The following is a 17,546-nucleotide window of genomic DNA, read 5'->3' as shown; positions in this document are numbered from 1 at the left end:
CTCAGCATCTGGCTCCCCTAAGCCTCTGAATGTTCTCTGAAGGGACCAGATCTCAGGGGCCATGCCAACTGTCTTGTCCTTGGCATGGCAAGATCCAGACCCGTCTATCCACGAGCAGCTGGCTAGGGGTCCCACGTGGCTTTGCACAGGATGGACGTCGGCCCGTGTTGGGGGTGCAGCTGAGCCACCTCGCTTGCCCTCCTCTGGACAGAGTCCCACCAGACCTTCTGGAAGACACGACTTTCAGGACACGTGTGCACAGCAGAACCACAGATCTTGAGGGCTGGAAGGAGCCCTAGGGCCCGAGGCTGCATTCTCAGCTGAGGGAGTGGAGGCTCCAGGGGGGATGAGGTTAAGGGACCCAGGTTGCCGATTTTAGGGCCGGTCTAGAGCTGCATCGAAAGACTTGAAACATGTGGTCCGAATGTGAGTGCAACACGCACACTGGCTTGGAGTTCCCGTCGTGGCGCAGTGGTTCACGAATCCAACTAGGAACCATGAGGTTGTGGGTTCGATCCCTGGCCTCGCTCAGTGGTTAAGGATCCGATGGTTGCAGACGTGGCTTGGATCCCGAGTTGCTGTGGCTCTGGCGTAGGCCGGTGGCTACAGCTCTGATTAGACCCCTAGCCTGGGAACCTCCATATGCCGTGGGAGTGGCCCAAGAAATGGCAAAAAAGACAAAAAAACAAAACAAAAAAACAAAAAGTGTACACTGGCTTTAACAGATGTGCAGTCAAAAAAGAGAAAATTTCTCATCAAAATGTTATATTGACTTCAAGGTGAAGGGGTAACAATTTGGCCGTATCTGGATAAATAAGATATACTTTTAAAATTGAAATCCCCTGTTTCTTTTCACCTGTTTCAATGTGGCTACTAGGAAAGTCAAGATTACCCTGGAGGGCTGCCTCGCCGAGGCCCTCTGCAGGACACCCCACTTCAAACACATGATCGGACTTGGACTCGAAATTTTTTTCTTGGCGAGAACCAAAAAAAAAAAAAAAAAAAAATGACACAGACCAGAGAAGAAAGCTAAAGGGCAAAAAGGTTTTGCTACTGTTTATAATCTGGGTGTTTTCCCAGAAACTTCAGCGTTTACAGCATGTGAAGGTGCCTAGGGTGAGGGCATGTTGTCCCAGCCCTGCTTCTGGGACCTGGAGAAATAAAATCAGCACCTGTCACTGAACTCAGATGAGGTCTGTTCTTCAGGAAAACAAAAGTCTCATGTTCTAATAAATTTCCACCCTGCTTAACTGGATCAAAATGATGTACAATGTAACTACGAATTGAAAATGCAAGAAATCACATCAATATTCACTGCGTGTACAAGGGAGTTGCTTTTGCAAACTATAGCAATGCCCATGAAATTATTTTAGTAACTGTTGCTATTATCTCAAAACACGGAAGCTAATTCTGTTCAGGATGAGGCTTTCTTTTAAAAGGTTTCTGTTACCCCCGGACCCCATCCCCACTCCTCCCGATGCTATTTGCCAGAAGTTCATTAAAAACAGTGGAAACAGATTTCCTTTTATAGACACGGGTGACCTTCCACGCCAGTTTCCCGAGGGAGGGGCAAGCTGCCTGCAGGTCAGCTTCTCTGTCCTGGGCCCAGGTCTCACATCACGTGTCTGCCTTACCTTTGTAGGTTTCTGTGGGAGCTCTTAGAAGCTCGGCACATCTTGTTTCTTCCTCCTGTATTTCCAGATGAAATCGGCATTCTGGATGAATGCTGTTCACCTGATCAAGGTTGAAAGAGAGAGGAAAAATGCCACTCTAAGAGGAAAGTCAAGCAAAAATTCTACATAAAAGCCCAACGAACCTCACCATCCCAAACTGCTTCCAAACTAACTCTCATTTAAAAGTAATCACCTTGGAGGTCCCGTCCTGGCTCAGTGGTTCACGAATCCGACTAGGAACCATGAGGTTGCGGGTTCGATCCCTGCCCTTGCTCCGTGGGTGAAGGATCCGGCGTTGCCGTGAGTTGGGGTATAGGTGGCAGACGTGGCTCGGATCCCACGTGGCTGTGGCTCTGGTGTAGGCTGACAGCTGTAGCTCCAATGAGACCCCTAGCCTGGGAAACTCCATATGCCACAGATGCGGTCCTAAAAAGCCAAAAAAAAAAAAAAAAAAAAATTAAAAGTATCACCTTGATTTTTTGGCGTGGTGATTTAAAAAAAAAAAGCTTCACTACTTATTTTGTATAGAAATTACTAAACAAGTATGAAACCTGATAGACTCTTTTTGGGGGGCAGGAAAATAAACTTATTCACATAACACACGGTAGGCTGCGAGGACTAATTTGGCGGCCATAGAGGTCTTTAATCCAATAATCTTTCACTATTCGAGTCCTCCATTTCATAGCCCTTGATTTAATCAAAGTAAATACATGTTTAGTCCAGGACGGCCCTTAATGACCGCATACAAGCCCAGACGCCAGCATACTTTGTGGAAGAGCAGCCTCTGCCTTCGCTGGAAAGCCCTAATAGGATAACTTTATTTTTAGAGGCTGCAGGTCACATTCAAAACTGAACTTGAGAATCTGGTGGGAAGGAGCTTTTCAAAAAGCTTTGGGGGGTCTGTAGGGAGGGGCCTGGGGGAGAGCCCCAGCACTGGATGGGGGGGGACCTCATGTCAGGATGCATCACAGTAGTGGAAGAGGAGGGGACACGATCAGTAATATTGTTTATGAATGCCTGCAAGAGACAAAACTGCATGCTGTTTCCGTCTGAAAAGATAATATTCTCGGGTCTCTATTTTCACCAAAGTCTGACAGTCTCTCTTTTTATGGCCACCTCCCACCCCTAAGACACATGCACACTGGAGGCTGGAGCGATGCCCCCCACTGTCGTGTTTGAACAAAATATTACTGTTACTAAAGAAAAGCATACTCGTGCATATATCCTGGCCCTCTAGGTTGAGTTATCCTAGACTTATTAGAACTCTAACCGGGAATAACATTTCCTAACGGAATGAAGAGAAGAAACGTAATGCTGAAGACTTTTGCCACATTCCTCCTCCTTTTTAGAAAAGATCTGAAGCTCGGGTGCCCACACCGGGCTCATCCCCGGGCAACCAGCGGTGTACGCACGCACGTACGCACGCCTGGTTTTCAGGCAGGCCAGATTCTGCACACACGAAAAGGCAATAGCTTACATTTACAGAATTAGGGAAGTTATACAGACTTCTTAAAAAGAAAAATGGATTTTTGGTAAGGTATTGAGAGACACCGTAATACCTGACATTCTTGGAATATGATGTATTTGGGGGCCTCCTAGAAATTAGAGCAGCATGGACCATAATAATTCCCGATGCTGTTAAACTCGCTCTTTCAAAGCATGAGTTAGGCGGCACTAATGATTCCCGAGAGGAAGAAAGACCTGGCGGGCCTTCACAAGAGATAAAGAAGCTTGGCAGCCCTGGGGGTGGGCTAGGTCCCTGCTGCTGCTCCTAGAACCGAAATATCCCCATCAATTACAGCTTTCCCTAAATAGCTCCATCCTTGACTAGGCAACCTTACCCAGGCTATGAGTCAATAGAGGCAGTGATTTGGCCAAGACATAAAATGCGTGCGCCTACACACAGGCCAACACTGTCTCCAGTCCCTGAGAAAAGAAAGCAGGGAATAGGGTTGGTATTTTATTAAAGATCTTCAAATAAAAGGAAGAAGTCTTGAGATGAAGGCATCTATAAATGCAGTCATTCAACAATCTTCTGTTCCTCCAATGCTCTTAAACAATGATTAAAAACAAACAACAAAAAAAACCCCAAAACAACCACCCCCTAAAACCAAAGCAGACTATTTCCCCAAAAAACTTTCTTTAGTCACATCCCATCTCCCTGACACACGCGAAAACAAACAAAAAGCAGTAACAGTACTAGAAGGTGGAAGGGGACCGTATTTAAGGACCAAGCAACTCCAATTTGCCTCTGAAATGCGAAGCCTGCGCCGGTGACCACAGCCCTGTCCCCGACCCCTGGAGGAGTCCCATGACCCGTGAAGCGGCTTCGCGGGCCACAGCCTCCGGGAGGAGGCGACCTGACCGGCTCCACTTTAAAGGGCGTCGAGCAAGAAACTGGATCCCGTTCCCACCAAACCCAGGACGGCGGAGCGGAGGGGGCAGATGCATCTTTCCAACCCGTCTTAGACCCGGCCGGCCGAGAGAGCTCTGTTCTCTGCGCCCTGACGGCGAGGGTCCAGAGCTTCCGGAGGGCTCTGCCCCCTCTCCCCTGAGGCCAGCGGCAGGTGGGGATTCAGCGCCAGTCCCGCGCCCGGACTCGGGAGCGCACGCAGTCCGGCGCGGGGAGCGCTCCATTCTTGGGAGGGACGACGCGATGGGGCGCCACGAGGAGGGGGTCGGGGCGCACTCACGGGGGCGAGCAGCCAGCCGCAGCAGGTCAGCAGCGCAGGCGGCAGCAGCGCGGGCGCCCTCATCCCGGCTCAGCGGCACCACCATGGGCCTGGCTGCCGGTGCGCAGCGACGCGGCTCCCCGGCCAGCTCCCCGGCTCCCGAGGTCTGCGCGCGGCGCCCAGGAGCTACTGCCTGGTCCCCCGCCCGCCAGGCGGGGATGCACCCCGCGCCGGCTGCTCCGCCCCCTCCTCCTCCGCGGGGCCCCGTCCCCGCCCCTTCTCAGGCCCCTCCCCCGTCCCCGCCCCTTCCCAGGGCCCCCCACCCCAGTCCGCGCTCCTTCCCGGGCCTCCCCCGTCCCGCCCCTTCCCAGGCCCCGCCTCCGTCCCCGCCCCTTCCCAGGGCCCCCCACCCCAGTCCGCGCTCCTTTCCAGGTCCCCCCGTCCCCGCCCCTTCCCAGGCCCCGCCTCCGTCCCCGCCCCTTCCCAGGCCCCCGGCCTCCCCATTTCGCCCCCTTCCCCTCGCGCTCCCTCCATCCGGAGTCTCTCTGCCACACGCTCCCTTCTCCCCCCCAACCTCCCCCATCCCGCTTCACTCTGGTTCCCCCTGCCCCCGCTCCTCCCGCAGCCCCCAACCCCGAAGCCGCCTCCCCACATCTCTTGGCCTCTCAGAGAGAGTGAGGGGATGGGCACAAGTGGGCTCCCAGGTCCAGAGGAGCGACTGACTCTGAAGTGACCCACTTTGGGATCAGAGACCCCGGTTTGCCGGTACCGTGTCCTCGTTAAACAACCTAAAGATCCCACGGGGGTGGCAGAAGGGCGGGGAGGCAGGGGGAGCCTTGGAAGCCAGTGGGATTTGTTGGGACGCGTGAAAATTTAGAAGATTGGCGTGCATCCTGGTGGGGGCAGCCCCAGCCTGTGTCAAACCCGCAGTTCATCTTTCCCCAGCTTCGGAAGTGGGAGGTGGGTGGGTGCGGGCTGCAGGAGCCCAGACCCTGCCTCATCCTGCACCTGCTTCAAAACATTTGGAAGACCCAGTGTAGCAGAGGGGGCTAAGTGTTACCTAACAAATGGAAAAGCACTGAAAATGAACAAACAGCACATTTTGTTGTGGTTTTAACTTTTTTTTTTTGCTTTTTAGGGCTGCTCTCACGGCCTATGGAGGTTCCCAGGCTAGGGGTCGAATTGGAGCAGCAGCTTCTGGCCTATGCCACAGCCACAGCACCGCAGGATCTGAACCGCAGCTGCGACCTACACTACAGCACATGGCAACACCAGATCCTTAACCCATCAGGCTAGGCCAGGGATTGAACCCGCAACCTCATGGTTTCTAATTGGATTCGTTTCTTCGGTGCCACAATGCAAACTCCGGTTTTAACTTTGTATTTGGAAATAAGTTTAAACTAACATAAAAGTTAGAATAAGAATAGGATAGGAATAAGAATAGGAATAGATAGAAGAGGAATAAGAGTAAGGATAGGACAAAAGTTATTTAGATTCGGCTCTTAAAGTTTTACCTCCCTAGCTTTTTTTGTTGTTGTTGTTCTTTTCTAGGGCTGCTCCTGCGGCATATGGTTCCCAGGCTAAGGGTCGACTCAGAGCTGTAGCCACCGGCCTATGTCAGGGCCACAGCAACGCGGCATCCGAGCCGCATCTGCAACATACACCACAGCTCACGGCAAGGCCGGATCCCTCACCCACGGAGCAAGGCCAGGGCTCGAACCTGCAACTTCATGATTCCTAGTCGGATTCGTTAACCACTGCGCCACGACGGGAATTCCTACCTCCCTGGCTTTATCATTTGTATTCTCTCTGCCCAACCTCACCCCCCAAAAGATCCGTTAGTATCTTTCTATCAACCATCTATCATCTGTCCTTCATCCGTCTGTCTGTCTGTCTGTCTATCCATCAGTTATCACCTATTACTCGTTTGTCTATCATCAGTCTTTCTGGTGGGAACAGTAGTAGAGACAGGATCTAGCCCCTGAGTAAGATCTGGACCCTGGGTGAGATCAGGGCTCTGAGTATGCAGCTTGGGATCCAGAAGCTCACTGACTCTGAGTTCACCTTAACAAACAATTTCTTTGACTTACTCTTTGAAGCTGGACAAACAATGAACTTTGAGCCAAGGGCCTTGTAAATGAGAATTGCGATGCCAACCCTTCACCCGGAGGATCACCGTGGGACTCAAGATCATTTAGGCAAATCCTAGAGCTCCCCTTGTGGCTCCCCAGAAGCAAATCTGACTAGGAACCATGAGGTGGAGGGTTCGATCCCTGGCCTCGCTCAGGGGGTTAAGGATTCGGCGTTGCCGTGAGCTGTGGTGTAGGTTGCAGACGCAGCTCAGATCCTGCGTTACTGTGGCTGCGATGTAGGTCAGCAGCTGTAGCTCCGAGGTGACCTGGGAACCTCCATATGCCGTGGGAGCAGCCCTAAAAAAAAAAAAAAACAACCCAAAAGTAAAAGACCCCAAAGATCATTTCGGCAAATCCTATGTTCTCAACTTTAGCTTCATGGGAGCAGGCAAGACCCAGGGTCTCTCTCCCACGGTGGGAGTTCGTAGGCCAGCAGCTGGGGTCTGCCACGTGGAGGAAGAGCTAGGCAATAACAAGACACAGGCAAACGGGAGAAGGGGGAGCCCGTTTTTCCTGGGACGATCGTGAAAGAGTGAATGTCCCCATGGGGCTGGAAAATGGTAGCAGTGACAAATCATGATGAAACTTGGGGGGGGTGTGTGTGAAAGCGTCTCAACCAGAGACAAGACCTTGGCAGAAGTGCCAAGGAATAGGACTGTCCTTAAAGCATCAGAGCAAGGAAGATGCCCAGTTTGGAGACCTGATGGCCTGACAAACGATCCGAACCCAGGGGAGGGCAGATTACACAAGGGTAAAAACGTCACACATCTCAGAGCTCCCGTTGTGGCTCCTTGGTAAATAACTCGACTAGTGTCCATGAGGTCTCAGGTTCAATCCCCGGCCTCGCTCGGTGGGTTATGGATCGGGCGTAGCTGTGGCATAGGCTGGCAGCTGCAGCTCCGATGGGACGCCTAGCCTGGGAACCTCTATGTGCACAGCCCTAAAAAAGACCAAAAAAAAATTTTTTTTTAATTTAACACGCTGTGGATGCACAGCACGAGGGTCTTGACATACTCACACGTCCTTCCTTTTTCACGTTTCCCACTCACGTTGCGGTGGGCAGGTCTTATATTGTCAATTAAGCTCCTCTGTGTCTTTTGATTAAATGCCCATTCTTCCAGGAATTTGTTCACTCCCCCTTGCAGGGAACGAACCTCTGTGTCCCCAGGGCTGGGGAGGGGGGGGCTCCTCTGCTGGTGCCAGATGCAGGAGGGCTGGTGGTCTTGTTTCTGCACCCCGGCACTGGCCCCCAAGCCGGGCTTCCCCCTGGCTTTGCTGGGCTCACCTCTGCAAGCAGCCTGGGTCCCTGTCCCGGGCTCTGGTCACGAGGACCCCACCTCTGTCTCCTGATCCTGGGGGCTCTTCTGCCCAGGACCACACAGCCATGGGCAAAGCTACCTCCCCATCCTCCCGCCTGGGCACCCACGAGTTCTCAGGTGCTCCCACACCTGTGGCCAACCTCTGAGAGGGGAGTGGGGGGAATCAGATCTCTGACGTGGAAGCTGATGGGCTCCTCCCCCGTCGGAAGCTGGGAAACCTGGTGATCCAGGAAGGGGAGCCTTGGGGCTTGGTGCTCAGTGGAGAGTGAAGTTGCTTCGGAGAGAAATGCCAGGCTGGTGCTTTATACTTTGCCCAGAAGAGGACACAAACTTCAGGTCCAGGACCCTCTGGGCTCATCTGTCTAGACGGGGGATGCTGGGACCATATCTGCTTGGCTGGAGGGGCCGTGCCCACAGCCCCCAAAGCCATTTAAAACCTGTGAAGCAATGCATAGATACAAACTCTTGCCTTTGGAATGGATGAGCAATGAGATCCTGCTGTGTAGCCCTGGGAACTATGTCTAGTCACTTATGATGGAGCAAGATCATGTGTGAAAATAGAACATGTACATGCATGTGTAACTGGGTCACCATGCTGCACAGTAGAAAAAAAAATTGTGGAGGTCCCGTCGTGGCGCAGTGGTTAACCAATCCAACTAGGAACCATGAGGTGGTGGGTTCGGTCCCTGGCCTTGCTCAGTGGGTTAAGGATCCGGCGTTGCCGTGAGCTGTGGTGTGGGTTGCAGACATGGCTTGGATCCTGCGTTGTTGTGGCTCTGGCATAGGCTGGTGGCTACAGCTCTGACTGGATCCCTAGCCTGGGAACCTCCATGTGCCATGTGAGCGGCCCTAGAAAAGGCAAAAAAAAAAAAAAAAAAAGAAAAAGAAAAAAAACTGTTTTGGGGAAATAACTATTAAAAAATAATAATAAAAAATAAAATAAATAAAATATATAAAATAAAGAGAGGCGGCATTTGCCTGTGTCCCTCTTTTCATGTCTTTTGAAGGCATGGAGACTAGACTTCAATAAAAAAATTACTCCTCCCACTAACAAAGCCAGGCGTGTTGGCAGATGCTGTCAGGTTTCAGGCCTTCACCCACACATGGCTCTGGCTGGGGGAGCCGCAGGTGGCCAGGGGAGCACTCTCGGGAGCTTGGACCCCAGCCTTGTGCCTCGCGGGTTCTTGGAAGCAAACTCAGAGCACGTCTCCCGAGGTTGCGTCCCTGCGCCTATATGGGCACGTGGCCTCCTGGCCCCTGGGCGCCCCTGGCATAGAGCTGGTCACATAAGATTGAATTAGTTCCCTAGGCTGTGGTGTAGACTTCCTAATATGTGCTTGGCCTACTTCTCCAGCTGATTATGACGATAACACCAAACGCCAGCCACGGAAAGACTCCAGACACATTTTTAAAATACACAGATGCGAAGGGCTGCCTTGGGGAGGTGCCCCTTGCCGGGCAAACACAGGCAGAGCCCGGGCCCCGGTCCCACCGGCACACCCACTCTGGTGCTTTCCCATCCCTCCTGTTTTCAGCCACAACCTACCTGTCCAGGGAGATGGATTCACCAGGGCAAAGTTCTCTTGCGATTGTAACGCTGCAGGACCACCGTGGTCCTGGGCTCTTTCCTGGTGGTGGTCCTCTTGGGAGAAGACTTTTAGATGGTCAGCATCAGGCCCATGCGAGTAAAGATCCATCCTCTGCTTTGCCAGTTGGAGAAACAGGCGGCTGCCCGCACAGAGTCTCCAGACTCTGCAGGGGGGCAGCTGATCAGCGGCGGCCTCGCCTTCAGACCCCCAGCGAGAGGCAGAGCCCTTCCTGCCCTCCGAGGACCCAGCTTGAGCGCATCTCTGACCTTGGGGCAGCGTGGCTTGCTTCGGGGGAGGGAACCCCCCCAACCCTGCCCTGTGCCCTTCCTGCAGCCCTTTCTGCCTTGGCCAGGAGGTGGGTCACGCTCTGGGTGACAGTTTAGCTCATTCGGATGGCCTTTGGGCTTACGTGCTGACCTAACCAGCTGCGGTGCCTCCGTTGTCTGTGACACAGCTCTCAGTCTCGGGGCCGGAGGCCTTCGGAAACATCTGGAGGGAGACCTGTGTCTCCGGGGCTCCTGAGAGGTGGGGAAAGTAAGACACATCTGGAAAGCTGTGGTTTTCTAAGAGGACTTCACGGTTTAGAGCATTGCGTGTTCACTGAGTTCCCACGTCCCTCGTCCTGCCACACACATCACCCCTTTATTTATTTATTAAAAAAAATTTTTTTTGGTCTTTTGCCTTTTCTAGGGACACTCCCGCAGCATGTGGAGGGTCCTAGGTAGGGGTCCAATCGGAGCTGCAGCCGCTGGCCTACACCAGACACAGCGACACGGGATCCAACCATGTCTGCAACCTACACCACAGCTCACGGCAATGCCGGATCCTTAACCCATGGAGCAAGGCCAGGGATCGAACCCGCAACCTCATGGTTCCTAGTCGGATTCGTGAACCACTGCGCCACGTGAACCACTGCCTTTTCTAGGGCTGCTCCCATGGCATATGGAGGGTCCCAGGCTAGGGGTCTCACGGGAGCTGTAACTGCCAGCCTAAGCCAGAGCCACAGCAACGCGGGATCTGAGCCGCGTCTGCAACCTACTGGATCCATCACCCACTGAGCAAGGCCAGGGATTGAACCCAAAGCCTCCTGGTTCCTAGTGGGATGCGTTAACCACTGTGCCACAACGGGAACGCCCACACATTAGCCCTTTATTAACATCTTGATCTGCACAAGCACAAGGGAAAACCGAGGAGCCCGTGTTGGTAACTAACACCTGTGGTTTCCGGTCGCTGCAGTTTTGCCTCTTCCGCAGTGGCATGAAGTTGGACTTGGACAGTCCATAGCCTTTTCAGATTAGCTTCTTTCACATAATAATATGCATTTAAAGTTCCGTCCTGGCTTTTGGAGGCTTGACAGCTCATTTATTTTCAGCGCTGAGTAATACTGCAGTCTGTGGACGGACCACAGCTTCCGTATCCACGCACCCTCTGAGGGGCATCTGGGTTCCTTCCAATTACGCAGAAAGCTGCTAAGATAAAGGACAAAGATCTGCTGTCGGCACAGGGTCCATATCAACCTGGCGTAATTAACCGCAATGGGAAACATATGAAAAAGAATATACATATGTGTATACCGGAATCACTGCTGTACACCAGAAACCAACACATCCTTACAAAGTAACTGCACGGCTGGAGTTCCCGTCGTGGCGCAGTGGTTCACGAATCCAACTAAGAACCACGTGGTTGCAGGTTCGATCCCTGGCCTTGCTCAGTGGGTGAAGGACCCGGCGTTGCCATGAGCTGTGGTGCAGGTCGCAGATGTGGCTCGGATCCCGTGTTGCTGTGGCTGTGGTGTAGGCTGGTGGCTGCAGCTCTGATTCGACCCCTAGCCTGGAAACCTCCATGTGCCACAGGAGCGGCCCTAGAAAAGGCAAAAAGACAAAAAAAAAAAAAAAAAAAAAAAAAAAGTAACTGCATTGCTGCTAAAAACATGTGTGAGCATGTTTTTATATGAACATAAGTTTTCAATTCATTTGAGTAAATGCTTGGAGGTGTAGCTGCTGGGTTATACGGTAAGAGCATATTTAGTTTTATTAAAAAAAAAAGGTTCCAACTCTTCCAAAGAGCCTGTTCCATGTCCCATGCCCATCAGCCAGGAGTGCAGGTCTCCTACTGCTCCAGCCTCGCCAGCAGTTGCCGTTGTCTGTGTTCTGGATTTTGGATGTTCCAACGTTTGCATAGTACTATCTCACTCTTTCAACTTGAATTTCTCTGAGGACATTTGAGGTGGAACATTTTTCCATATGCTTATTTGCCATCTGCCTATCTAATTTGGCAGAGTGTCTATTCAGATATTCCACTGACCTTTTTTTTCTTTTTTCTTTTTTTTTGGTTCTTAGGGTTGCATGTGCAGCATATGGAAGTTCCCAGGCTAGGGGTGAAAGTGGAGCTGCAGCTGCTGGCCTCAGCCACAGCCACAGCAATGCAGGATCTGAGCCGTGTCTACGACCCACACCACAGCTCACGGCAATGCTGGATCCTTAACCCACTGAGCAAGGCCAGGGACCGAACTTATATCCTCGTGGATCCTAGTCAGGTTTGTTACTGCTGAGCCACAATAGGAATTCCCTTATTGACTTTTATTTTTTTTAAATTCTTTTTATTGTTACTTTTTTTTTTTTGTCTTTTTGTCTTTTGTCTTTTTGTTGTTGTTGTTGTTGTTGTTGTTGTTGTTTTTGCTATTTCTTGGGCTGCTCCCTCGGCATATGGAGGTTCCCAGGCCAGGGGTTGAATTGGAGCTGTAGCCACCGGCCTACGCCAGAGCCACAGCAACGTGGGATCCGAGCCGAGTCTGCAACCTACACCACAGCTCACGGCAACGCCGGATCGTTAACCCACTGAGCAAGGGCAGGGACCGAACCCGCAACCTCACGGTTCCTAGTCGGATTCGTTAACCACTGCGCCACAACGGGAACTCCTATTTTTACTTATTTTTTAATTTATTTTTATTTTTTTGCCTTTTTGCCTTTTCTAGGGCTGCTCCTGCGGCATGTGGAGATTCCCAGGCTAGGGATCTCATCAGATCTGTAGCCGCCAGCCTACACCAGAGCCACAGCAACGTGGGATCCGAGCCTCGTCTGCGACCTACACCACAGCTCATGGCAACGCTGGATCCTTAACCCACTGAGGGAGGCCAGGGATCGAACCTGCGTCCTCATGGGTGCTAGTCAGATTTGTTTCCATTGAGCCAAGATGGGAACTCCCACTGCTACCTTTCAGAATAGCTTGTTTTTGGTTTTTACGGAGAAGAAAAGCAAATGCACAAGTTTAAAGGCACACGAAACAAAGGACCCCTGTTTGTAACCGCATCATCAGCAGAAATGAGAATCGGAGGAGTAAATTGGCAAATGGGTCTTAGTTTAGAGGCTGGCTTCTCCAGCAAAGATGGGAGAATAATTAAGGACCCAAGAGCCGCTGGATAATTAACGCTGCTCTCTCAGGAGCAGCTGAAGGCCCCGTGCAGGGTTTTCTGTGTGGAGTTAGTCTCTATCCCTGGCGCCCTTTCTGCACAAAACCAGAGGTAGGAATAAAAGCATCAGAAAGGTTTGCCCTAGTTCCTTTCATGAAAAGATTGCTGGGTATTCTCTGTCCCTCGGTCCTTTTTCCTACCCTCGGATCTCCTTCATGAGGTCCTTCCAGGGCTCTTTGGGGATGTGGCGGGGGGGCCCTGCGAGTCTCGCGCTGAACCCAGAATATTTCGGTGTCATTCAGGGCTGACAGCCAGGTACGTCTCTTTGGAGACTTCGTACTGCCAGTGACTTCTTGGCGCTTCCTCCTCTGGCAAAGCTGCCCACTCCCTAAGTGGTCCGTGGGAGCTGAGAAAAGAGGGCCTTGGAATCTAGGCATTTGCAGGTCCTACCACGTGACCCTGGCATTATCATTTTACCTCTTGGATGCAAGCCTCCTCCTTTGTACAGTGAGCTGGCAGATAGGCTAACAGGTAATTCTGACCATCTGCGCCACTCTGGAAGCAAGCTAAACCTACATTTCGAGTTTGATGTAGCTGCATTTTCATATTTATTTGTTGTCTTTAGAAGAACAAAATGAAGCTTTTTATAAATGGCTAGACTGTCAAAGCTGGAAAAAATAGTTCCTTTATTATACTTTATTTTCCTATGCATCTTTAAAAGACAACAGCTTGGAACTGTTGTCACACCTGGAAGCAGAGAAAAAAGCCTGTCATCCAAGCAGGGTCATACCCTCAGGGTGTGATCTGACCCACAACCTGCGATCCAGGGTCAGCTCTTCACCTGAAAGAAGTCGTGTCTGGCCGTGGCCAGTCCCTTCCCGGGATGGGGGTGGGTGGGTGGCTCTTCCAGGACGGTGACCATGGGGAAAGCCAGTCATGGCCTCTGTGCAGCTCCACTGGCTCCATTCTACATGCTGCGACGCTGGATCACCTGATTTTCTGGTGGCTCGTTTGTAGGTTTCTTCTGTTTTTCTGCATTGGCTAAAATTTGCCGGCCATGACGTTATAAACAAGAAAGTCATTTTTTGGTTTTTAATGGAACGTCTGTTGAAATCCATCTTCTCCAGTTTAACTCTTTCCTATAGTTTCTGCTTGTGCTGAGCCTCAGAGGTACCCACACATCCACGGTGTCAGGTGTTGGGCCAGGTCCGAGCAGACAGGAATAACCCAGCAGCCTGGTGTGGCTGCGTCTTTAAGGAAAAGACACACACACACACACACACACGCACACACACACGCACACAACATACTCATTGAGAAGACAGACAATTTTCTCCCTCGTTTTTGTGCCAAGACTTTTGTAAGACTTCAGGGCATCCATTTTCAGCTATCGACACCCTGCTCTTCAGCCTCAAACGGTGTGAAACATGGGGGCGTGGATGCTTTTACTTGAAAAGGGTCGCAGAACAGTGCATGAGACCTCACCAGACTCATCTTTCAAGCATTTCATGACTGCATGCGTGACATGGTTTGAGGTTTAAAATATCAGAGGGAAAATTCACACCACAAAGAGGTGGACAGGAGAAAAACAAATGCAAGCTTTTCAGACAAGTAGCCTCTGGCCTGGCCGTGCATTGTCAAGGCTGGCCTCTATCCTCCCGTCTCCTCCAGCTCAGGATGCTGCTGCTGCTGGGGGGAGGATTTGGGTGCCAGGAAGACACAGCTTTCCAGATTCCACTAAAGGGTGCACGTGGCTGTGCTTTAAAAAACCTTTCTCTCTTCACGTTTTAATGTTGAGGCATAGGAGTTCCTGTCATGGCGCAGTGGTTCAAGAATCCGACTAGGAACCATGAGGTTGCAGGTTCGATCCCTGGCCTTGCTTAGTGGGTTGAGGATCTGATGTTGCCGTGAGCTGTGGTGTAGGTCGCAGACGTGGCTTGGATCCCGCGTGGCTGTGGCTCTGGCGTAGGCTGGTGGCTACAGCTCCGATTCAACCCCTAGCCTGGGAACCTCCATATGCCGCGGGAGCGGCGCAAGAAAAGGCAGAAAGATGAAAAAAAAAAAAAAGTTGAGGCATAAACCACACACAGCAAAGGCACAATGCACAAGCGTCCAGCTGCTGTGTTTTTCATACACAACCAGCTCTAGGGCACCTCCAGGGCCCGCGGGCTCTGTGGTCCCCTTCCATCCCTGTCCCATCTCACTGCCCCAGACCCCTGTGTCAAAGCCACACACCATGAAGAGACCAGAGTTAGGACCTGGTCTGACTGACCGGCCAGCAGAGGTGATGGCCGGTCCCTGGCTGTTTGGACAGTAAGGCGCATGCCGATCTGGGCAGCTGTCTGATTGGTCTATGTCTGCCCCTCTCAGCCGGGAAAAAGGTTGGCGGGCATATGGGGGTGACCCACATTTCTGCCATGCCCTGGGGTGAGGGTCAGGCCTGTGCAGTCTTTGCTGCGTATTGCTTTGCATCATTCCACCTGCAGCCCATCCTCAGAGCATCCTGCAATTTAGAAAACCGGAATGTTCAGCTGATGGTTAGGGACCCGTCAGCACCCAGTGCTTGCAGGGCAGGGTTGACCTGTGAGAAGAAACATCCCTGACACCTGGAGACATGTCATCAGCCTCACCGCGGGGAGGCGGCATCCGGGCATGATGGGAAAATCTATGTCTGGCTTTGCTCTCGTAAACTCAACCAGCCGATCACACAGAGCTTATACAGATGATCCCCCGTGAATACACCCGAGCTTTAACTCAAATGCCTGTGTGGGTCCATGTAGAGTAACCACATCAGATGGGACCTGGAGCGACAGCTGCCCGCGAGCCTCTGCAAAGCCGGCGCGCAGACCATGTTTCCTCCAGGGAGGCCGCCTTGCTGCCTTGTTGTGATTGAGGGTGCCTAGCTGACGGCTGCTGAAGTTTGTTTCTCCAATGTGCATATCCTGCTCTGATTCTTCAGGCCTGTGCTCTCCTTCCAGCGTGTCAAGTACGGGAACGTGGGACTGGAACAGGAAGTGGAAAGCGACACACGGTGGGGGGACATCGCCAGGGCCGTGGGAGGTGATGGGTTGGCACGGGTGTGGGCGGCGGACCGGGATTGCGTGAGATTCATGGGCTGTACGGTGTCGTCACCTGGGCACGGTTCCCCCCCTTCCCGGATTACCGCAGGCCTGGGGTGTTCTCTGCACCACCTCATCACTGTGCAGAGGGGACTGGGGTAGGGGGCTGCGCTGCCTCTCCCCACGGGCAGTGCTGCGGCCTCGTGCCCTCCCACCACAGGCCTGCCTCCTGCCCCGCTGTCTGTGTTGAAAGGATTTGGAGAGCAAGCCCAGGACAGCAGGACTGCTCTGGGTCACCCATCTTCATCTCCATCAGGGCCGGGAGCTTGGTCCAGTCCAGCTCCTGGTTCCGGGAGAGGCTAGAGCCCGGAGGGGCTGCAGCTTCCGAGACGGGACCCGTCCCTCCTGCACCAAGGCCCCTGCCTGGAGGCACAGCAGCTCCCGTCTCCTGGGAGCCCTTCCTTCCTTCCTCCTTCCTCTCCTTCCTTTTTTCTCTCTCCCTTTCTTTGTTTCTTTCAAGTCTAGTTGACTACAAGGCTGTGCCAATTTCCGAGGTTCACCAAAGTGACCCAGAAAAAATCTGCAATGTTTCACCAATTTGCATGGCAGCCTTGGGCAGGGGCCGTGCCACTCGTGTCTGTATTGCTTCTGTACATGTGCTGCCAACGTGAGCGCTGCCCTCAGGTACTTACCTGGTTATTTTATGAAACCCCTACCGAGGGATGTGACCACCGTTCCTGTTTCAGGAACAGACAAGGAACTGAGGAACCAGGTGGGGGCCATGGAATCCCAGTGGATTTTCGGGCCCGTAACTCAAGTCTGCCTCATGCTTCCTCCTGTTCCTTCTGAGGTGCCTCCTTTGTGGGGTTCAGCAAAGCAGGACCTAGCCGTCTCACGCTGCACCGACGGAGCCTCTGTCCGTGACCGTCCGGAGTGCGGTCCAGAAGTCCGGCCTGGGAGGAGCTGCCTGACTGGATGCAGTAATGCAACAGTTCTGCTCATTTAAGTGCATGTGAGTTTATCACCTTAAGAATTTTTAAGAATGATATTCTTTTTTTTTTTTTTTTTTTTTTTTTTGTCTTTTTAGGGCCACGCCTGTGGCATATGGAGTTTCCCAGGCTAGGGGTCTAATTGGAGCTGCAGCCACCAGCCTACACCAGAGCCACAGCAACATGGGATCTGAGCCCCGTCTGCAACCTACACCACAGCTCATGGCAATGCCAGATCCTTAACCCACTGAGCGAGGCCAGGGATCAAACCTGCAACCTCATGGTTCCTAGTCAGATTCGTTAACCACTGAGCCATGATGGAAACTCCAAGAATGATATTCTTGAGCAATGAATTTCATGTTATTTTATTTTAATTTTTTTTGGTCTTTTGTCCTTTTTTTTAAGAGCCGCACCCGCGGCATATGGAGGTTCCCAGGCTAATAGGAATTTCATTTTAGAACCTTTGAGCTAGTTTTTGAAAAGGAGATATGCTTCACCGTTTATATTATTCTGGGACCATCTTTGTCTGCAGCATAATGTTATGTGATACTGTTTTGTTTAGCAAAAGAACCGTGTAGGGGAGTTCCTGTCATGGCTCAGTGGTTAACAAACCCAACTAGGAACCATGAGGTTGTAGGTTCGATCCCTGGCCTCGCTCTGTGGGTTAAGGATCTGGCGTTGCCAGGAGCTGTGGTGTAGGTCAC

At 52.0% G+C, this 17,546-nt stretch overlaps 1 protein-coding gene across 1 annotated transcript in view; it reads right to left on the bottom strand.

Annotated features, from left to right (window-relative positions):
- Nucleotides 1–4,467, bottom strand: part of VIPR2 (vasoactive intestinal peptide receptor 2) — a 70,030-nt gene extending 65,563 nt beyond the window's left edge. The window contains 2 exon segments of the mRNA NM_001195117.1: nucleotides 1,635–1,734; nucleotides 4,367–4,467. Of these exon segments, the coding sequence (NP_001182046.1) occupies nucleotides 1,635–1,734; nucleotides 4,367–4,429 (163 nt within the window). The 5' untranslated portion in view covers nucleotides 4,430–4,467.

Source organism: Sus scrofa, chromosome 18 (genome assembly GCF_000003025.6).
Source record: "Sus scrofa isolate TJ Tabasco breed Duroc chromosome 18, Sscrofa11.1, whole genome shotgun sequence".
Classification (NCBI taxonomy): Eukaryota; Metazoa; Chordata; class Mammalia; order Artiodactyla; family Suidae; genus Sus; species Sus scrofa.
This window is presented reverse-complemented; position numbering and strand designations above follow the sequence as displayed.